Source organism: Accipiter gentilis, chromosome 8 (assembly GCF_929443795.1).
Source record: "Accipiter gentilis chromosome 8, bAccGen1.1, whole genome shotgun sequence".
Lineage (NCBI taxonomy): Eukaryota > Metazoa > Chordata > Aves > Accipitriformes > Accipitridae > Astur > Astur gentilis.
In genome coordinates this window covers 17489989-17513890 of record NC_064887.1, presented here as the reverse complement: position 1 = coordinate 17513890, position 23902 = coordinate 17489989, and the positions used below count along the sequence as shown (strand labels likewise).

At 39.5% G+C, this 23902-nt stretch overlaps 2 protein-coding genes across 2 annotated transcripts in view; one reads left to right on the top strand and one right to left on the bottom strand.

Moving 5' to 3' along the window:
- The window catches only part of HS2ST1 (heparan sulfate 2-O-sulfotransferase 1), a 91108-nt gene extending 74246 nt beyond the window's left edge, over positions 1–16862 (bottom strand). Inside the window, exon 1 of the mRNA XM_049808305.1 lies at positions 16568–16862. Coding sequence (XP_049664262.1) covers positions 16568–16691 — 124 coding nt within the window. The 5' untranslated portion in view covers positions 16692–16862. The remainder of the gene's footprint in view (positions 1–16567) is intronic.
- A 755-nt stretch (positions 16863–17617) lies between these two features.
- SELENOF (selenoprotein F) overlaps positions 17618–23902 on the top strand; it is a 28606-nt gene continuing 22321 nt past the window's right edge. Inside the window, exons 1-2 of the mRNA XM_049809393.1 lie at positions 17618–17763; positions 20696–20863. Of these exons, the coding sequence (XP_049665350.1) occupies positions 17695–17763; positions 20696–20863 (237 nt within the window). The 5' untranslated portion in view covers positions 17618–17694. The remainder of the gene's footprint in view (positions 17764–20695; positions 20864–23902) is intronic.

Sequence of the window (23902 nt, the reverse complement as noted above, 5' to 3'; positions counted from 1 at the left end):
GGCCAGGCTAAATTAGCTTAAGATGATATTTGTTACTCTCCAACTTATGTAACTCGTCTTTAGTTCCACTGAGAGATTACAAACACATTGCCATGTTCTGCAGCAACAGGCTTATGACAGTTCAGGTAAAAGAACATGTGAGGCTGGAAAGCACCAAAAATTTTACACTGTTATTCTGACCTGTACTTCCTTTGTTCCCACAACCAAACTTCAAATAAATCACCACAAGCTTTTGTGTATGTGTTCTTACAAATCCCTCTACAAATAGAGAGGGAAAAGCTCTCTCATTTATGGTAAATCCTATACTTTTTTAAACTTACCACATTTTTAGAGTAACAACAAGGCCTTGCAACAACAGCTAACATAGCTATCATGGGGAATAATTAATATGCAGCAACTTCTAAATTCATCATCTGGCAAAGGGGGTAGGAGAGAAGGAGAAATTGTCTTGTCCCTTGTTCTGAAGGAGATGTTAAGTTTTCTTGTATTTATCACTAACTGAGAAACCTAAAGTTGCACTAACAAGTGTATTAATTAGTTGGCCTCTGATAAGTGGAGCACCAGGCCAAAAAGAAAACACACAAAAAAAAAAATCTGTATTCATACAGGGTTTACTCAATATCTCTTCTCTCCCATTACTTTATTCGTGAGCAAGTTGGTGGTATGCTTCCATGAAGCATGACTAAGGAATCACGTCTGCAGAAGTCTGCTATCCATTCACACAGATTTCAGTGAAGTATTCCATTTGCAGTACCTCATAAGGGATTTTTAGAGAACTCCCTCACTGACTGTTCCACATCCAGTAACAGAAATACTGCAGCAAGTTTTCCACTTAAACAGTAGGGCCATATATTGTCATTAGAGAAGAAACACTGTTAAAATATGACCAATTTCAGATCTGTGGTTTCAGATCAATATAGCAAGTCTTCAAGGAAGGAATAAGACTCCTTGAAAGACTACATTTCATCTTTGCAGACGGGGGGGGGGGGGGGGGGGGGGGATAAAAAAAATAAGAAAAAAAAAAAGAAAATCAATACATGAGAGGTTGTTTTCCAGAATGTTATGAAATGTTATCATCTTACAAGCAATTTTACATGTCTTTTCTGTTACCAGCATCATTTACAGTATGCTGTTCTCCTTAGCTGATTTTATTTAACTTACTGCTGAGTAAGTGGTATTCAAGCTGCTCGCAGGAAGAAACCATGGAAGCATCAAAGCGGGTTAAAACCTTGAAATAGCCAGTGAGTTCCCAAGGCTGACTGACTACTGCTTATTTGAGGAATGGAATAATAAACATAACACATTTGTCCATATACACGTTAAACATAGAATCATGCTATTAAAGACCTTCCTATTACAAGGTACTGCAGAGAAATTATATACTGTCCCTGAAACAGTCATCAGTCTTCTAAACATAAGCACTCTCCTCTGAAACGTTAGTTTAATGAGCTTAATTCCAATTAATCTAAAAAGTAACTAACTCTATAGAAGGTTTTATTTCAATGCCTACTGAACATAGTTCTTGAAATAATCACCAATCCACATGCACTAATAACTAAAAATATTTCAGGAAACCCTTTAACCCCAACTATAAAGATTCACTCAGCACTAAAATGGGTGCAGGAGTCCAAGGGAAGAAATTGCTCTATATTCTGTGTGATGTACAACAGAACAAATGGCATAGAAAGAAGACCTGTAAATCTCTATTTTGCAGTAATTTCAGGGCAACACGTATCATGAACAGACCAATGCTTAAATCTACATCATAAATGCAGCACTTCAGAAACATGCAAGGGAGCCGTGGAACAAATACCTGGGCAGAAACATGCTTCGAGAAGCCAAGTTCATATCTTGAAGAGAGGCAGCAGTAGCCTGAGTAAATGTACTGGCTCATTCAAATCTAACCCATGTAGCTTTAAACAGGTAAGGGAAACTACACAGTTCTCTGTCAGGTGACACAAGGATACCAATACAGTTTTCCATCCACAGCAGTATTTCTCAAATTTGTATGAAGAAATACCAAGTTTAAACTTGACTATAAATAACAAAGAGTGGCTTTTTGTACATATACAAGTTTATAATGTTACACACCTGCAATGTACCTGTGAAGGACATGGGTCAGATAGACTGTATCATTTCTGTATTATGGTGGTCCCTATGGACATTTTTAAAATTACTTTCCATCTGAAATACAAAGATGACTTCATTTATTCCCCGCCCTGATATAAACCAATCAGCTATATCCTTGGGACTCCCCAGGTAGGGGGAGCAGAGGCTGAACTGTCACTGAACCTTTCCACGCTCGATGGCCTATAGTGGCCCAAACCATTAGCACTAACCTTCTCCTGTCCTGTCATCTCTTGTATTGCTATGAATCATCACAAGACTCTACAGCCCCAACCTCCCCCCTGCTTCAAGTACGGACTCTTTAAAAGATGTGGGAAAATGACTTTCCCCAACAGATTCTGTTTTATTTGATTGTTACTCCATGTTACAAGGCTGCACTTTATAGTCTGTAAAAGTTGTTCTGTTCAGTCAGTGGCTCACAAATTAACCTGTAAAATGGCAAAAAGCTCAATAAAAAACATTCATCATTCTAACATCGTAGCCAAGGCTCACAAAGCATAAAAGGGAAAATTTCCACAAAACACGCAAACAAGGAAAGCCCCATGCACTTTGTTGATCCAGTGGTTGCTAGACCACTCAAGGCAAGAGATCTTAAGTTTTCATTAGAAAATGCCACTCCAGCAGTTGGCATTAGTAAATGTTCTTCTTGGATGTTCACTTTAAAAAAAACCAAATAGTTTTATTCCAACTGTTGTAAAATAAAAAATACTAGTCACAAGACTGCCGCCAGAGTTGTTAACATGTGAGTCTACCACATAAAGTTCTCAAGTACAAGTTACACTGAAATTTTCTGGTCAAAGCAATCCCCTTTATTAAAAAAATAAAAATAAAAATCCAAAACACTCTAACTCCACCTGAAATGAACTGCAGTTAAAACAAAAAAAACCAAAAACCTCCAAAATTAAATTTAGAATGTTAAGCACCTCATCAATGCTTTAACTACTACCCTACACAATTTTGTGTCTGGTTCTCGTTTGGAAACACAACTACTTCATTTAACAAGCATTCTGTGATGCCTACTGAAGTTTAGAGTCACAGAATGATTAATAAGTACTAAAGTGCAATTTAGGAAGTTTGCTTTAGATGGGACTCCTTTATTCAAAAAAAGGAATCAAAGCATAACTATTTTTTACGTTTATAAAAATCAGTACTGCTGTCAAGGCAGTAGAGTACAATAAAACAATAGCACTAAAATGTGTAATTATTGCAGTAAGCTCAGTCATAGTTTGGAAGAGTGCCAACTGTTACTTGTTCTCTAAAGAAATTGTTAGAGAAAACCAGCCACCATTATCCAAGAATACTTTTGGCAACTAATTCATATGCTCTTTGACATATGCTAACAGTTCTTGAATGATACACCTCCTAAAAACTTTGCTTTCGGTAATAATTTAAGTGCAATACTTTTCAAGGAATGTTGGGATATATTTTGCTATTTTTGACCTTGCATTTAGATCAAACAGGAAGCAGCATTAAACTTAAGAAAATAATTATCCTCAGACCATTAAGTTCTTTCTCTCTACAAACTGCCTAAAACAAGTATTCTTTGCTCTGAAACCAAAGCAAACACTCAAAACCTGTACGAGGGTCTCCCTGAGATAAGACGAGGACACATGCACAACTCATTAGCATACACTACATTCCCATATTCTGTCTTGTACAGCATGCAGTTGCTTAAAATCTTGTCACCACAAAATGCTGTATATTAAATACTGCAGGAAAATTATGAAGGGTGCTACGGAAATTGCATAAAACAACAAGTTTAGTCAAGTTTGAAATTAATGCATTTCCGATCCTTAAATATCACAGTGTTTTCAGCACCTCAAATTCCTTGTAACAAAGGCTTCGAACAAATGAAGAAGAACAATCCCTTTTTTACAGTATTATGTCTGTACTTGGTTAACCCTTATTAGTTGGTAAAGCTTTAAACTGCCTGGTAGTTCTGCCTGATATCTATTTGTGAGGTCTAGACATTTTCCTATAGAGAAGCCAAATGTTCTTAACAATTCAGGTCAGTATTTAATTGTGGAGCCTGATACAGCAAAGGTTGAAGGATTAACAGAATTTGCAGAGAGTTTGTAGATACACAATTCCACCGAGGGCACAAAACTCATCCAAATCAATTCCTGGATATCTGAGAGGATTGTCATATAGGTTTCTCTTGCATATTAGTTATCTCTAGAGTGCCATCTCATGTTTACATTTACATGCACATACTTAATATATATTAAGTAAAGTAAAAGCAATGTAGTAACAATCACTCTACTTCACATTCCTGCTGCTACATGAATACTCAATAGATTTTGTTGCTTAAGTTTCATGTTGTCAGACATTCAGTATATTTTTTAATACTTAAAAGGCACATAAGTGTTATTTTTAGTTCCATATTGTTTTAAGATGGCATAACAATGAGAGGAAGCAAGTCTAAAAAAAGTTTTCCCTCTTTTCCAGTGTTCATTCTTGAAAACTAGTATTTCAATCTCAGTTAACATTTAAAACCTTTTCTCATCATCTCCAGCAAAACAACTATTTTGTATGTAAATTTTATAGCACCAGTTTAAGAAATTTAAGTTTATTACATCCCATTACTTATCAGAAAACGATACGTACTTTTAACTGCAACCTTGACACAAGTTTCCACCAGTCAAAGAGCGTGGATATTTAAAATTATACATAATCACCACTAATGCTCCTGGAAAATATAAAAATGGTCATTCAGCTTTTAAGGGCTTTTTTCTATGGCTTAGAACAACAGAGGAAAAAAAAAAAAAAAGAAAACACCTCTTTCAGTATCTTCACTCCTTCACACGTGTTTTTTTCTTTAAATTTGATATGTGAATAATTTACCATCTATTTCTCTTTCCTAATTCTCATATTAAAACTACCTTGCCATCTGCACTATGCAATCACACATAAGTAGGCACATAAAAATCACTAGAAACAATGCTTTGGGTTGCTCCAGTGACCACAGATGTTTAGAGAAATGCTCCCACAAACATGTTAGCAAGACCATGTTTTTCAGAGTATGGTTTGGAAAGCACAGACAGGAAAACCAGAAGAGGATACATATAAATGTTTTACTATTTGATTTATTGTTTCTTTCTGCTGAACCACCACTTCAGTTTTATGTTGGTTTTTTCACATCAGAAAGGAGGGTTTAATAGTGTTGTAGAGAGTAAATGACAAAGCAATAGGAATCAGAAGCAAATACATTATCAGACTGTTAAGCTAGAACGAAGCCAACCTTGAAAATAAGCACATTCCCCAAAACTCTCTGCCTTTTTGTTGGGATCGGGCAGACTGTAGATAGCTCACACATGCAAAAGTTGCACTGATCCTCACATACACATCTGTTCTACTCCTTATTTCCCCTCTTCAAAAGTTCATCTTTAATATTCTCCTCTAAGCTTGACCACGTGCTTACAAGATAAATTTGCCTGTAGGCCAAATGCATAATATGCCTCATGAATAACTAAAAAGCCTGACAAATATCCTCTACCAATTTTTTCCGGTTTGGATAAAGGGGTGGCTGTCCTTCTCTGTCCAGAAGCAAACATATGCCATCTCTGTAGCTCAAAGCCCAAAGCATTAAACTAAACTGAAATAAGAGTGCTTTAACTTCATGGTCCATGCTCTGATCTCTGCTGGGCATACCTCTGGTTGCCACTCTGGCTAGCAATGGGGTGATACTCTCCCACAAGCGTGCTGGGCACACTGCTGGGGGAACACATTCTGTATGCCCACTGCTAACTTCAACGGCTCATCTGTCGAGTCTTGTGACTTCTCAAGCCCTTTTATGCACCTGCATGACTGACAGCAATTTTACTTCATTAACCACTCCAAAATCTCTCCTCAACATTTCAAAATTTTGGCATAAAATTTGCTCCAACTGAATTCCATGGAAAAGTTTTTATGTAATCCTAACTGCTTTGGCCATTGAATAGTTTCAAAGATAAATTCAAGTTTGTACCTGACATGACTGGTTATGAACACTGCTATGTTTAAATGTAAGCTTCGGCAGGTATTTCTGGTCATTCAGCCTTCGCTCCTGGCTCAGAAAGCATGTTTGTGAGGCAGTTTAAGATAAATACTAGTTTAAACTAGATAGTTTAAAATAAATACTACTAGCCTACTAGAAAGTAAGGCATTCTGGTACTTCTCACAGCAGAAAACACCTAGACTACTGTATACACTTTAAACACACAGACTGTAAGCCCCGATTTAGAAGTATAAATCAAGCAGTATGCCAGAAATTTTCTAGGCTCTTTTTTACAGCTTGATCAAACAAAAGCATGAAGTACACTCCTATTGAAGATAACTTTAAACCTTAAACAGGTCCTTCTAAAGCAGCAGAGCTACTGCAACTTTTGTCTTCACTCAAACCAACAGCAGCTGCACAAGCAGCATGATAGGATTAACAATTTAGAGAGCAAAGGGAAGGAAGCCCAAAAGTATTTAAAAAATAAAATTTGTTTTAATAAAAGTAGGAAGACAGTAAAAATATAAAACATTCCAATTCCTACTTAGTAAGTGAAACAGAGTTCACAAACATATTCAGTCCAATCCCACTTTACACACTTTGAAGCCATCAAACTGGACAGCAAGATCTAATTGCTTCATCATAGGACAGCAAACTGTTTATTAGGTACTTGTCTTCAAGAGCTTGCCTTGTTGGCAGCATCACCGAAGTTAATAAAAAATAGTTAATTTGCCTAAAACCCTATTAAAACAGACTAAATTATTCTCAGACAACTAGGAGGGCTTTGCAAGCTTCTTTTGGTTGGGGTTGGTTGTTGGGGTTTTTTTTAATAAATAAAAAAATAAGATAGGCAAACTATAAGACATTCAGTATTCCCAAAGGCACTAACTTGATTAAGGGAAAGCATTTTAGTGCTATGGTCATCTCAGCACAGTTCATAGGATAATGTATCAAGAATAGTATGCAATTACAGATATTTTGCTAGGAAAATAGCTTTTCTCACTTTTAAGAGCACACACTGCTGAAAGTTTACTGAAAAATGAGATGCTGAAAAATCTTGTCTCCAAAGTTGTCAGTGTGAGTGTAGCTGAAACAGAATTCTAACTATGAAATACCCCATTCAATGCCAGAATACAAAAAGAATCTGACATGATGAATTTCTTTCCAAAACCACAGATCCTCATGCAAGATATTTTGTGACTGGGTACAAAACCACATCTTCAGAAAGTGATCATACACTTGTGCTCGGATGTTTTGGTCTATAGACAAGATGTAGTATTTTTGTCCTTCAGCATGGGAATAAAACCCTGTGAGATACTACTTTTACCACAGACAATGGAAGGACACGGCTGGACTCAGCTTTTGTAAAAATTAATCCCTGTTTTTTAAAGGAATCAAAAAATTGAAATTAGATCTTTCAAAAAGTTATTTCCTCCTCAATTTACATCTGTCATTGAAATGCTAAAGGAGTCAAAATCTTAGACTGCTTTGTTTTGTTCTGGAGACAATTTTTGATCTATTTAATGTGTCAGAACAAGATTCTATCATTTTCACGTTGTACTTTTTTTTTACTTCATTCCCTTTTACTCTAAATTTGTAAATCCTTCTCAGTATTACAGAAATCCTTTGCTCAGAATATGAAGGATCAAAATCAACTCCAATATAATATCGGCAATTGCCGATTAATGCTTTATATATTAAAAACCATTGCAAACATCACGTTTTGCAAAAAGACTTCTACTACTACAAAACCTCTTCCAAAGCCCCCCACAGAATCCATGTAAAGAAATGCAAATATTTCAAAGAAAACACAGATACGCTATTTATGCAATCTTTCTGAGAATATTCAACAACAATATATGCAAGAAAGAAGATAATAGAAAGATTGAAAATTGAAAGATACGCAGGGAAAATATTCAGGAGGAAAAAAAAAAAAAAAAATTAAATTAGCTGGATTTCCCCCTCCACTTTGCAGAAAGTGAGAGGAAGGAGCATGATCTTTGTTCAATTGCTCTCATATCTCCAAGTTCCTTCATGTTCTCAACAGCCTTTTTGCACCTTTTTCAAAGTGAAATGAAATGTTACTGCCTTTCAATCTGTTGTCCAAGAAAGATCAGTCCAACACCACAACATAAGAAAATATACACAATGAGGGTGAGGAATACATACATATTTAATATTTATATTTATTAGAATAATATACATTATAAATTCATATAATTCTTACTCTCCTCTGTTTATGTATTTTTTAATATATATTTTAAAAAATAGAAGAATAAAGTAAGATCTTCTGAGAGAAAAACCACTACAGAAGTAAATGGGGAAGATAGGAATTCAAGTAACCTAAGATCCCATCCCCACACTCTTTACAGTTTTACAGCAATTATGCACAAGGTTTGCATAAACACTTCAAAATCATCAAAAGGTGTTTTATCAAAACAGCACTTAAGTTTTACATATGTTTCAACACAAATTAGTATTCAGAATTACACAGCAAGTTGATAAAAAAAAAAGGATGTCAGCTGTCATTTTAAACTCTGACTGGATATATAGAGAGAATGGATGTAAAGGCAAGCAGACAAAGACCAGGCCAAAGTGATAGATAGCTTCCTTCCAAATACTTTTTGTAATTTAATTATCTTATTAATTCTCTCACTGCCCTAGACTCCTAGCTACTCATGATGAATTTTATCACTACCAGAAAGCTTGAATAATAATTATTATAGCAGTAAGGTTATTGGAACCCTGATGACACAAGGATATTGCAAAGTGAGGACAACAATAATACACTGAATAGTGGAGACAATAAAAAGACATGCAGATGTAGTTGGGCTTCCTGCAGTCACATTTGCAAATGACACCTCTATGGTAAAAACATGCTCTTAATTTATAGCCAGAAAAAGCTAAACTACAGTGATGAGTTAATTACTTGGGAACATACAGACACTCAATACGAAGCCAGACCCTGACACTCCAGGACACATCCTGCAATAACATTGATGTCCTGATAGTCAGCATATTCCTGACACAAAAACATGTATGTATGTGCAACATGAATGCTTCCACAATTATTGTGAATTTATACCTTTAGTGAAGTGCCTGGGCATACCAACTATAATCAGCACTAGCAGTAATTTTAATACAGGCAATTACTGATAGGAATGCCAAATGGAGGGACTTCAGTTCTCCAAAACTTAAAAGGGTCAAGTGGAAAGGAGTTGGGGGGGTGAATAAAGGACCAACTGACCCAATTCCAGGAAGAAAAGAGTTGGGTTTTCTCTCTTAAGAGACTGAAGTCCTCTGAATGTTGCCTTTCTCAAGATGCTGGGCTTTGAACACAACAACTTCACAAGGCCACAAGTTTTTAGGGGAGTGGGCAAATCCAACAGAATTGATGGGCTTGAGCATCAGATGAAGCCCAGGGTTTGAATAAGATACTCTCCACCCCCCATCTAGATAGCGAGTAGGATAGATTGCAGTTAAGAGTCTGTACATATTTATGAAAGGCTGCAGCCAGCTGGCCAAATTTCAGATGCCTCTCTCAACACCGGACTCCTTTCACTCAGTCTTTTACCTTTTATTTCTGGTTAAAAAAATAATGCAAATACACCTAACAGTTCAGCTATTATTCTACAGCATGGCACTTTCATTATGCTTGCTAGGATAGTATTTCAGATATATAAACAGATAAATAGCACCACATTTCAAGCAAAGCACTTACCGCTATTTTAATACTGCTTTGACAAGGTTTAAATACACTTCAGATAAGTGACAAAAACTACAGATTGCACACAATTACACAAAAAGGCTGTCTGTCTTTTGACCCAATTAAGTGATAACTTGTGGAGGATTCCATATGCAAAAGCCATCTATTTCCTAAAGTGGAGAAAGATTTGAGGGAAGGCATTCATTATTAGAAGACAAGTCTGGCCAGAATAAGTCCAACAGTGAGGGACTCATGCTTGCCAGTCAGTAGATACAGAAATGACTTATTCATGAACTGTTCAAATGTCCCTAACTTTATAGCCAGGGGCAATACAAAGCTGTGCAAAAAAAGAATCCAGCTGCAAATACGTCAGTTTTCTGAAATAAGGAAGAAAAAAAAATCCCTATGATTTATTTCACTTCAGGTGTACATGTTAAACTGGAAAGCAACGGTTTAACCTGTTATGCTAACTCCAAACTTTAAGTAGTTTAGCAAGGGCTGTTTGGGGCTTTTGTTTTATATATATATATACACACACACACATTTTATATGTGTTTATATACATACATACACACATATACATATATAAAAGGCACAACCAATTTTAATTTTTGGGAGTATTTGGGGGGGTGTCTGTTTTTTTTAGGGTTTTCCTGTGTTTTAAACCAGTTCCTTTGATAATAATCTCCAGTGAGAACTACCAAAAAAGACATAGTAACTTCCAATAATTCAATTTCTAAGGCACACTGCAGACTTGAAAATTGTAGTTACTTGCGCCATGCTCAGAAGTAGAAAATAGACAAGAGAAACAAAGGGAGCATTGGCATGGCATTATGCCATAACATCATTGTTTTAGTTGCTTTATCACAGAGTAAAGGAAGGCATTAAAAGTAGCTTTTCTGGATTTCAAATAGCGCTACCACTTGTCCTTTTACAGCGCCAAGTACATTACTGAAACTTGCCAGGTATTTCATTATTGAAATAACCCAGTCTCCCTTCCTACGGAGAAAAACAATGATATGGAAGAACAGGACCTAGAACTCCTTTAAATACTTTCTCCTGAGGTTCTCAGCCTTGAACTAATTCCCTGCTTCACTGCTACCGTTACCAAGTCCATAATAATGCATTAATTTGCAAAGAAGAGCATGGCACTTGCATCCCTTTGGCTGTCCAGCAAGACTTTTCTATCCTAAACAGCTGACTTGAATTGTGGCTCCTTTCCAAGATTTCCCTGGAGCATGGTATTGTAAGTCTTTGTGCTCTTCAACTTAAAGTTGTGCATGAAAAAGTAACATACATAGATATGTACTGGCCCAAACTTGACCTTTTCCAATGGAGAATCTAGAAAGATGCAGTGCCTTACCTGGTGATTACCTCATCCACTGCAGTCCATGGCTGGAGGGACTGGAGCCATACGCTTTATCTGATTGCTCAAGTCCATTTCATCTCTCAGAACTGCCCTCAAAATATCTCTAACGGAAATATCGCCTTGCCAGATAACTCTTCAGAACAGCATCTGCTATTAGAAGCGAAGGCACAGCTCTCACCCCATCACTAATTCTCAAACCTCTTTCACTAAAAGCATGCAGCCAGCAAACTAGGTACAACAATACTAAGGTTTCTCATGTGTAACCTTCCAGAAAAGGAAAGAAATTTTAAAAAGCTGTGCCTCATTTCCACTGTTAGATGTTGGAGTGCCACTGAAAAGGGGTGAGATCAAGCCTCAGAACCCATTAGCAAGACTGAACTGTCTTGGTACATGCTTGGGAACATGCACAGTTCTGTATTAGCCAAAATTCAGATATTACCAATTTCATAGAGAACGCAACAGCAGCAGCTGCAACACTTATTCCCCCAAAAGTCATAAATAAATATAAAAATCACAAACAGTAACATAACAAATAAATAAATACAATAGTTCTATATCACACATTTCAATGGGAAGTACAAGCGCAGTACAGGAATAGTTTAAAATTTATTCTGAAAGTGTCTGGAACGACTGGGGACATGGTGATGGGGAACAGTAAGGGCGAACTAAATGATGAAGTATGATAAAACCAGCAAGGCAAAGTGGAAGAATGTTTCACTGGTTGGAGATAGAACTGAGGAAGCAGCATTAAAACCCTTATTTCGGGGAACCTGGCACACAAGAAAGCAGCTTCTGAAAGAATGCCTCAGGCTACTCAGTGGAAAATAATAACTATTGGACAACAGAGCTATATTTAAAAGAAATGCTAGTAAATTATTTGCATAGCTGTGTGCAGCCAGACCTGCCAACAATTACAAACTACTCTTCATAAATGAAGTTCAAGTATAAATAATATACTAAGGAACCATGCATGCTATATTATGAGGGACAATTTGAGAAGTTTTCTGAGGTATTTTCCAAACACATGCAACTGGCAGGCCTACTGACAGGAGATTTTTTTTTTTTTCTAAATGAAGGAAACATAAGATGCCTATTATTTCAACATCCTGAAAAAATAGAAACTCTTACATTTCTAGAAAGCATAAGATTTAATCATTGGTAAGTTAAATCATTTAACTTCAAAGGAAGAGTGGTTTGTTAGGTACTTGCACAGTGCTTAGAAGGATACTACCCCAGCAAGGGCCACAAGCGCTAGGAGAGTACTTTAAAAAAAAATAATAAAAAAATCTGGCAATCAGTTAATCATCAATTAAATTTTCTTCCCTGGGCTTAGGAAAAGAGCCTAAGCCTTTCAAATTATTCATGTATTTTCAGGGGGAAAAAAATATTTAAGTAAATATTAAGAATTTTCTTTCAAGTGACAGCCTTCTATATGCTGAATTCAAGGTACTGAATTAACAGATATGAGCGTAAGTTTGTTTACCACTTAGCAGAAGAAATACTCCCACAGTACAGCTAACCAGTGTTTCAACATGATCTGAAGCAATAATCTGAAACAGTAATAAAGTTGTTCAATCCTTGCTCTCCCTGTTACGGTATATTATGTTATTCAGACATGGACTATTCCAATATATAAGTATCACTAAACAGCTAGAAAGTATTACTTCACCTCCACCCACCAAAGAGTAATCCTTCCCCATCTACTATCCTCACCTTCTCTGATCAATCTTACAGACTCTTCCTTGAACAAGGCACTGTCTTCCCCCACCCTGAAGTGCTTCTAGTACATGCTATTGTAGAATAAATCTAATTTAACAGAAGAGCTAGAACACATACAAACCTCCCTCTTCTCTTCCTGCTCCCCACCAACGCATTACAAAATTTTAGGGACGGAAGACAAAAAATGGATGGATTACTTCCAGCTGGATCAGTTTTTTGATCCAACTCACCATGAACACTAATGGCAATGCAGAAGATGGCATAGTACATGTTTAACGCTAGGCCAGTTTAAACCAGAGGCAGAGTTGCACCCACAAGGCTTCCAAAAACCAAAGGGGATGGTCAGTCATTATTTCTGTTCCAAGAATGATAGTGCAAACCTCAGCATTTGCCTTTCATGTGTAATATTCTCTATTAGGGCTGTGCATTCCTAGAGCTAATGGGCAAGTGCCTACACCAGGCTTAAATAAAAAGATTAGAGTTCTCACTGGCAACCAGGGACAGTTTAGTCTGGAGAGAATGCCAATTTAGCTGCCCTTACGTGTAAACTTGAAAATAATATGAAAGATTAATAGCTGTATATACAAATCTCACCAAAAAAGTACTTGAAACTGGGTTCTGACTGGGCTCTGCTTGTGATCTTACCACTACAAATCATTTGTAAAGAGCTTAAGAAGTCCAGCAGCCGCAGAGAAGTTACAATTAATGTTCTGATTTTCTTCTTTTTTTTTTTTTTAATTAGGGAGTTATCTTTCATATGATGAAGAGACCCACAGGTTTACAAATACCTTTTAAAGTTATATTAGGATCATAATAATCTCATTATAGAGAAAAAAAGCATCGCCAGCATTTGTGATGGTCATTTGCTTTCATCTCCTATACTTCTCAACTTAGAAAAGTTCGCCAGGGTGACTGAGTTTTACCTGAAGTCTTACAGGAAGAGAGAGGTTCCCATTCTTTTTTTTTTGCCCAGAAACACACTCCAATTTCATGTTATAGGCAAGATATTTTAAGATGGTGAACTGAAATTAACACGTGCGCACAGACACACACCCCCCCCCGCCCCCCAAATTGTTCAGTACAGAATCAGGAGTTGCTCATATGTGAAGGAATTGGATAAACCCCTTTCTATCAGAAAGTATGGCTGAATATGATTAGAACTGCTGATAAGACTGCAGAATTATTTTCTGTCAAATCCGAAGTCATTCCATCTTCCTAGTCAGCGCCTAATTCTTACAATTACTTTCCAAGATGACAGTTTATCATATGATCTATCGATGCAAACACGTAGCACAGTTCAAAAGCCAGTACCCAAACAATATGCAATGTGACTTCTAACATAAAGCACCCACTGCAACACAACTGAAAGACCAAAAGAACTAGTTTGTTGTTATCGTCAAATCATAGCATCATTGACTCTTCACATACCCACTCATACACACCTCATTCTTTTGGGGGGCAGGGAGAAAGATCGGAATTCAAGTGCATTAGGCCAACTAACTACTCTGATTTGGAGAAAACCATTCTCCATATTATAGCTCAGTAGAAATATCACCAACCGTGATGGTAAAAAATTTCTGTAATTAAACCTTAACATTTGCTAGTCATAAAATACATACCAAACACATAAAAAGGGAGACATTCAGACAGCTAGAAGCTCTTTAACAGCGCATATTCTCACATTAAAAAAACCGAACCCAAGTTCAAAGCTGTTGCAGAAAGCCCTTTTTTCTCCTCCTTACCCAGGTTTTAGAGAATCACTGGTAAGTTGCTCACAAAGCAAATCTTTCCATCATACTCTTAATAAACTTTACAATAGTTTTGCCTTCTCCTTAAGAAGTAAAATCGGCAGAACATAGTAATTAGATTCTTGTCTCAAAGCAGTATTTTAGCTGTGTATTTTAATCCTCTAAATATGCAACTTAATCATGCCCATTGCATATATACTAAGGAGGAAGTTTTAGCAGCAAAATTCTGTATTCTCACATGCATTCTGTTAATCTTTTCATGCCAGGAGGTAGATTTCCCCAAAGTAACATACACTGTCAGCAACAGAGGCACTGAAGCCACAGTACCAACCAGTTTAAAACAGATGGATGCAAAATTCCACTGAACCTTGAGCACTGCATCAACACCTGCTTGAATTATCTTCCGATTTCATTCATCATCTTCTTCAAATTTTTTTTTACACCTATTGAGACCCTGCAAAAATTACGCCTCGATTATAACTGGTACGGACTTTCAGTTGAAAAATATGCAGCGTAAGAGCATCCCGTAACTCAAGCAGTCAACCACTGCCATGTCCAAAGTCCTAATCTCTAATATCCAGTCCAGAAAGAGCAAAGTGGAAAAGAAATGCTGAGAAGTAAAATCCCAATGGCATTCATACAGCTCAACATTAAGTTATGCTGACTCTGGCTCTGTTAGAAGCTCACTGTTAAACTTCCCATGTCACTCAAAGTCCACTTCTAGTTTTAACACCAGTAGGAACACATGCATGGAGCAAGTTTCTGGGCAAAAAACGAACGGGAACCTCTTCCTTCCTGTATCACGTGCAGTCTTCTTCCTACAAACGTGAAGTGTTCATAGTATAGTCAAATATTACGAGAAAACAAATCAGCAATGTTTGTAAACCAGCCCCTGCACTTGTATACACCAGAAGTCTCAGTGCTGTGTTTTTACAGCTGCTAGGCACCACAAACTAGGTTCAGAGGGGTATTTTTTCACAACCCCGAGACCATAAATCAAGTAACGTAAAAGCTATACAAGTTCTGCAGCCTTAGGTACAACAGACAAAGTAGTAAGATGTTACCTACCAGGCAGATGTTACTCTAAAAAGGTCTTTTTAAGGCAGGAAAAGCAAAAGAAGTCTCACACAAGAGTTTTCAAGTTCATCATTATTCTGTTTACCTGCAGGTCAGTGACGGTCTGGGAGATCAGTAACTACGCTCAGTAAACTGCAGAAAACAACACCTTACGTTCCACGAGAGTAGAACAAATCACCCGTTTGTCGTTAAGAACGACGTCTTTACCTTTTTTTTATCTGACAGCGTGCTTTCCTTTACAATGCCAAGCGTTAGTAAAACGTCTGAGGTAGAAATTAAATGTGAAGAAGACGGTAATTCGCTGCAGCAGCAGGCAGCAGAACTAGACTCACTTTTGGCACCACTACTGCTTCTCTTCTCCCTTCCCAGGCGCCTGTCAGAAGGCACACGCAGGCCAGCCGCTGCTCCTAATAGCCTTGAACACCACCGCTCTTTTCAGGAAACCCATTTAGACACGCTACAGAAATATTTATCTTTCCAACACCGATCCCTCCTAGGTCTCATGGTCTCGCAAAGCACACATACAAATGAACTCAAAGGCCAAGGCTGCCGCCTCTGCTGTTGACAGCCCCTCCTGCAGAGTCCCCAGACCGTATCGATCAGGTCCTTTATCATTTCGGGCATGTAAACACAAGGAGCCACACGGGAAAAGTAGCCGGCGGCGGGCGTCGTCGTCCCCCCCCACCCCGGCCCCGGCCAGGCGGCACACCGAGGCGGGGGGAGCCGGGCCGGGCTGCCGACCCTTCCTTCGCGCTCCCGCCGCCCCCCCGCGCCCTGCCCCGGCCCGTTCCGCCCCAGGCCCCCGGCCGCGCCCCGCCGCCGCCGCCGCCGCCGCTGCCGCTCACCCAGCTTGCCGCGGGACTCCTCCAGCTTCTGGATCTGGTTCTCCAGGAAGAGCACGGCCACCCCGAAGACCAGCACCGCCAGCAGCTGCAACTTGGGCGGCAGCATAATCCTGAGCAGCCCCATGAGCAGCAGCAGCAGCGCCGCCCGCCCGGGATCACGACATAACGCGGGGCCCGGCCGCGGAGGCCGGCGGGAGCCGCCGCCGCCGCCGCCGCTGCCGCCGCAGGGACGGCGCGAGCGAGGGGAGGCGAAGGGAGCGCGGCTGGGGGAGCGCGGCTGGGGGAGCGCGACAGGGCCCACCGCCGCCGCCGCCGCTCTCACATCGCCCCGCAGACCGCCCGGCCCCCGCCGCCCCCCGCGCCCGTCACCAACCGCCGCGCGGCGGCCACCGGCGCGCCCCTCCCCCGCCTGCGTGCGCTGCTCAGCAACCGAACGCCCAACCGCGCGCCCGCCCCCCGCCGCCGCTGCTGCTGCTGCTGCTGCCGCCGCCACCGCCGCCGCTTCTCGGCGGCGGGACCCGCCCCTCCGCCCTCCGCCATTGGGCGGTGCTACCGCCCCCCCGCCTCTCCCGCAACTGGATTGGCCGCGCTGGGGCGACGCCCCGCCCACGGGGCGCTGACTCCTCCCCCTCCCCCTCAGCTCTGAGCTGCCGGACCGAGGCGATGTCCCGCCTACATGCGACCCTTCGTGATTGGGAGGCCCTTCTTGAAGTCCCGCCCACCTGCTCACGCTCATTGGGCACAGGCACGGCGGCGCTTCGGAATGGCACAATAGTACTGCTCAGGCCGGCTGTCAATCGACGGAACCAGGGGCCCTATGTGCCGGCTGGCAGCTGCGCTTCGGCCTGAGGAAGGACCTTATTCAGGGTAGCTTCCGCAAGGCCTGTTGAGGCCGGGGAACGGGAATCTCATTTAGCCTCGCTGTGTAAGCGCTACTTTGAACAGACCGGAGTAGCTCGGCTCTAGATTTCCCGTAGAGGTTCTGGGTTAGCCGTTTCTGCTGGTGGTGCCGGGCGTTGGGAGCAAGTCTGCGCTCTCCCGCATCAGGCAGTGTGTCGGGCATCCGCGATGGGTGAGGTCCTTCGGCGGCCTCTCGGCGACGCTGGCGGGAGCCTTCCAGCAGCAAGATGGCGGTGGCCGCCGAGCTAACGGCTCTGGGGCGTTGCTGGTTCTGGATGCTAGTGGGGCTGCAGGCGGTGAGAGGCCGTTCCGGTTTATTTGCGCTCCGGTCTGAGTGCGGCTGCGACTTCCCGAGAGAAAGAGAGAGGGTGTGAGGCGGGGTGGGGCAGGAGTGAGACGTGTCCCATTACGGGAGGCGGAGGCAGCGGGCCTTGCCTTGCCTTGCCCTGCCCTGCCCGTCCCATCCCCGAGGCGTCGTCCCGTGCCTCGTCCCTCTCCTGCCTCCGTGGCGCCTCTCTTGCTCTCCTTGCCGCAGGCTGTTCTCTGCTTCTGCCCTCTTCCCTCCTCCTCTCGCTGCCTCTGCTCCTCCGGACAGCGAGAGCCGCGTTCTGAAGCCTGAACGCTTCTCCGCCGTGTCTCTCGCCTCGGCCCCGGTTTACTCTCTTCGCTCGGAAAACGCGGCGATCGCTGCGGGTGTTGCGGTGACTATTGAAATAAACTTACAGGCTTCCTCGCCCACTTTTAATGAGATTTTGTGTGTTGTTATAAAGCTCATGACCCGGATTAGCTTTAGTAACAGAGTTAAGAATGGGTTTGGAAAGTGAAGCTAGGAGGCTTTTGATTTCTAACTGAAAGTGGTCCTGTGAAGGCAGTCAGTCCCTCGAGGTTTGCCAGACAGGTCAGTTTTCTCTATTTTAGTGCACCTGATGCCCTTAAAGTTCTGACCCACCTGAGCTCCAGAGACATGACGTTATGCAGAAGACCTGTTCAAACGTTTCACTCTAATAACTATTAAATGCTTCCTAAAGCAATTTGTATCGATGCTGTATTTGTTTTAATATATTAAGTCATCAAATGTGAAAGCAAAGCAGTTGTGTAATGTGTATTTGTAGTCAAAGCTTTAAAGAAGAGCATGCTGCTGAAATGAGGCGCATCATTGGCTAAGTAGCTGAAATTACCTTGTTCTGGTGGGAAATTAGTTTCTGAAATGTGAGGGTTCTTTTCTAATCCTAAACAAAGGCATTTATTATGATTGATGTACTTATTATTTTAGGCTAGTACAATAGTTACAGTACTAAAAATTGAAGAAAAATACTAGGGAGAGCCAGTTTCTTCCTTTTTTTTTTTTTTTTTGTCTCCTCTCCCTCTCTGTAGTTTTATTCTCAAGCTGTTTTGAGCTTGCTGTGTAACTAGAACCTCTTCACTGAGATATTCTCATGCAATGGAGACTTTACTTGCTTTCATACACTGTTTTTTGGTTGGTCTGCCACAAAAAACAGGATAGTATTGGTGTTATATATGTAGATGCTCTAGCACTCTGCTGAGGAAAGGTGTGAAGGGTGTTGCTGATGGAAGCAAAATGACAATGCCGGAAGTACTGGTTTTGCTCCCAGGTGAACAGATTCAAAAGTGAGGAAAAGATGACAGTAAAGCATAAAAGGGGTTGGTGGCAAGCAGCAAGGTGCAAGAAAATGGTTTTACCTACTGTCATCATCATTAAATTGATAAGTCAACAATAATTAAAATGTAGCTTTGGAAGTGTTTGGCATCCTCCTTAGATTTTCTATACTACTGTGGTGGTATTATATTTCTTATTGCTCATATCCCTCAGAAAGGAAAAATAATAGATTATTCAAGTATGGTAGGGTCCCATTTTTGCTTGCCTGCTGTCATATATAGAAATTCCTTTAGCAGTGTCCTGTAGGAAGAAGAAAAATAGCTTTCTGCCTGAGAGAATAGTAATTTCAAAATAATTTTCAGTATATTATACTTCTCTGTTTATGCTTTAACTTTTTTAGCAGATACAGAGAAACAGAATAATGAGGCACCTAATGTATTTTCTACCAATTCCTAATCCATAACAATGCCTATCTGTCACATCAGTGACATGTCTTTCCTTTGGCTATAGGTTGACCACTTCAGGGGAGGAAATGGGTTTTGTCTCTATCTTACTTGGGTATGCTGTATATATTAAATGTGAAGAGAAGTCTGATTTGCTGAAGGACAAACTTAGTTTGTTTGGCCCAGCATAATTCTTTTGACTCTTGGTCTGTTGTCCAGTCCAGTTTGCTAGTGTTATCTTACTCTTCCCTGAAAACAGAGATGCTTGCTGATTGTTTTGTTGGTAGCTTAGATGTGGGTTTTGCCCAAGGTCTTTCACCCAGACTGAGAAGCATCTGGCAAAAGGAAAACTGTCTCCTCCTCTCCTTTCTTAATTTCCTCTCACTCTACTCTGCCCCCCAGCATACAGCTGGCAGGAAGGATTTTAAACTAGGGTGTAAGAAGTCCCTATGTAGGGAAGTGGGAATGTGGAAAAAAAACCCCAAATATCATTTAAGTGCTGGGGTAGTTGGTAACATTGTTTTTGCTGCTCACTAAAAAAACAGAACTGGTGTTTTACATAGAAGCCGTGTAATCGAGTTGGCTATTTTAATGTGTTACTAGTAAATCAGAATTGCAGGGTTTTATCTACACTTCCACTTTTAGTATGCAATTTTCCTGTAACATTAATGCAAACATGAAATTAAAATCCTACTTGTATGCGTTGTTGAGCAGTGAGGTCTGTTTCATCACTCCCTGGTTGTGCTTTTCCCAAGCTTAGCTGTTATGCTTATTTTCCAAGTGTGTTTTTGGTGATATGAAATTTACTGAAATTGTTTTGAAAGGGGAGGCTTTAGAGAGCTGTAACCATGTGTGTTTCAGCTGATTCATTATGTTTGGCTTTTTTCTTAATTTGTAGCTAGCAATAGGAAAACAGTAGAATTGTCAGAAGTGTATATAAATGAATTTTGGCAGGTCTGATACCTTGAAATGTGCATAGTAAGAGTGTTTAAAATTAAGACCATTCTTCAAAATAAGGTGGTGTTTTGCACTTATGGGCAGACCGTTAAGCATTGCTGAAAAACAGGCACAAGAGACTTGTTCTTACTAATCATTAAAGCATTTTAAATGTTCCTCTTTTTAAACAACTAATTTAATACTAAAGTATAACATTGTATTGCTTTTCAGATAAGTGTATATGGAGCACAGTTGTCATCAGAAGCTTGCAGAGAGCTGGGCTTCTCCAGTAACTTGCTATGCAGTTCTTGCAACCTTCTTGGACAGTTCAATCTGAATCAGTTGGATCCGTTCTGCCGGCAGTGCTGCCAAGAAGAAGCTCAGTTGGAAACTAGAAAGGTGGGTTTTGGACCAAATCCTCTGTGGAATAATTTAACACATTATGTGATGTATATGAAACTTTTCATTTTAAAAATATATGAGAATCTGGATTATAATCTCGAGAAAAATGCAATGTTTTTTGATAGTCCAGTATACATAGGGTCTAGATTTGCAGACTTGCCATAGTGCTCTAAAATAACATTCCTGTATGAGCAGGGGAACCTTTGGTTCTGTGACAGCCCTTCTCTAGTGTGAAGTGACTAATGGGACCTATGCCCAGCTTCTTTAAATTGAAAGATGTATGAGATTTGAAGAGGGGAAAAAAAGAGGGTAAGGAGACTGGTGTTCTTGATTGCAGCTATTGCTTGGTCACTGACCCATAATGTAATGGCCAGCATAGTTCAGTTCAGTCCCGAGGAACAAAAGGCTGGTGCAGCAGTCAGGTCAACTCCTGAAGTGGCATGAACCTGCCAGAAGCAGCGCTGCTCAACTCCATTCTGCAGCAGTGAGAACAGTTAGGTTCTAACAGCTAGAAATACTGGGAATGAACTTGCTCAGAGCCCATGCTGTGCTTCAATCAGTTAGGCTAAGGCAAAACCTTTCATTTAACTGCAGTAAATAATATCTATCTTGCTTAAGGTACGTCAGCAAGGAAGAATTTTTACAGAGCTCTTGAAAAGAATACATGCTTTCAAATATGTTGTAATTTAAGAGTACTCCAGAATGCATTGAAAACCAGTCAGGATGATAGAGATTTCATGGAGAAGAGATGGTGAAATTATTTTTAACGGCTAGAAGCTAGCTAAATAACTGACAACATGAAATTAATGAGGAAATCTAGCAGGTTTCTCGTCTCAGTTAAATTCAGCATAGTATTAAAAAAAAAAAAAAGTCTGCCTATAATTTTTAACAAAACCACTGATTACAGTGTTAGGTACAATGTATTAAATATCAAGAAGCCAGTGTTTGAGATTTGCAGAGAATTAATAATTAGTAGTTCCTTAATATTGAAAGACTATTAAGGTAAGAGGTAAGTCTGTGAATTGTGTTTCATATATTGACAAAATAATGCTTGCACTAATGTTTCAGTATAATCCTTATGGGGCTTGATATCTAAGACTTTTTCTTTGCTAGATATATGAATCTTATAAAGGAAAATTTGTCTCTGGAAAATGCTGCAGTTCTATATATATATACACACATATACATACAAAAGCTGAAAAGTTTCAGAATAAAATCTAATGAAATGTACTGAAAGGTAATGGAAAGATACAAAAGAGTCTTCAGCTGTGCTGTGGTTGTGTACCACAACTAGTAACAGTTGTGGTGGCAGCAACAAGGCTTCCTGTCCTCATGTAAGGAGCGCGAATGCTTTTATTTGTTCAGATAATATTCTTACAGTTTTGCCTCAGCGTGCACAAGATGTAGCACAAGAACTTGTGGAGCAGGATCATTTCTGTTGTCATTTGTTGGGAAAATAAAGTAGAGGAATTGTGTTGTATTTCTGTCAATGAGACTTATAAGGAAAAAAAAAAATCCGTCTTCATCAATTATCAGTTATTTACTTAAGATGTAACTTTGTATTGTAAACATTACACTAATAAAAGTTGGATCAAGCAACAGGATTTAAAATCAATAGATATTTTTCTGATTATCCTGAATCAGACCTAGATTTCACAGTGTGGATAATCACACTTTTTGTGTAAGACTAATCAAATGCCATTTTGTCGTCAGGGCTTTACATTGTAAATATTTTTAGTCTCAAAACTTTTTCTATTTTGGTCATGCTGAATGTAGTAGAACAAATAGCGTAGGGCTGCACAGGGTCTCGAGGTTGTTTGACAAATCCCTTCAGAGTGAACCAGAATTTGTTGTATATTCATAGGAACCAAGAAACTATATATTATAAGTTGTTTCTTTTTTAATGTCTTTGTGTTGGTTTACCCAGTTCCATTTTCTGCTTGTGCTTTGTAGTAAACAGGAACAATTTGCTGCTATAGCACAATTCAGTGCACATCTTGATTATTATTTTACCTTACTTCTGTGACATTTTTGAAGAAATTTAATAGAAATGATACTTGAGATTTGGAGCTAGCATGTTATATATTGGCTTGAATTATAGGAGCGATTATGATACTATTTTCATGAATTTTCTTGTCTGGGTTTGAATGCAGGCTTTCCATACTGTGTGTATGAAACTAAATACTCGATTGTTCTAGCATTATGGTTATATATGGTTGAGTGCTAAATTACAACATAATTTCTAATATTCTTTTGAATGCTGTTTCAGAAGATGGAAATTTTTTATACTGTTACCACTGCTTGGAAATGTATATTTTGGATTTGCTGACCTTCTTTTTTTTTTTTTTTTTTTTTTTTTTTTTTTTTTTTTAAGTTTAAAAAAAATTTGCACCAAGTAACTTCCCTTGACTAGCCAGTGGAAAATTAGCGTTGGGAGAAATGACCACGAATATTATCTTAACAGATAGTCCAAAACGTGATGATTCTGAATACAGACTTGTGTTTTAACTTACTGCTGGTTGTAATAGTAATAGGTGTCTGTAATTGTTAATTTTTACATAAAAGTAACATCTTAAGATCAATCTAATTTATAGTAGCTTCTTGCTGAAGTAGTATTTTCATGATATGTGTGTGGAATAGAAAAACTGAATGCTGCCTTTTGCTATATTTTTTTCCCATTCCCTAGTTTTTTCAGATTACCATAGAAGTCTTCTTTCTAATGAAAATTTGGTAGTCCAGAGTGAATGGATGTTAAAAATCTTAAGTTTTTTTCCTCCCCTCTTGCTTGAAGAATTTTTTTAATCTTACTCTAAAAACCTGCATCTAGTTGGAAGGTGTCTGACTTGCTGATTAACAACCTTCTATGTTGCTGAGTTCTAGAGCACTGATGCTCTGGGTTTTGCTAATGCTGTGACTATGTCCTTTAACATCTTCAAAGTACCTGAATCTTTTTTTCTGAACTGTGATTCCAGTACATGACCTAGCTTGTTCATTATGTGAGCAGATACTTTTTCCCATCATGTGACACAGCATGTT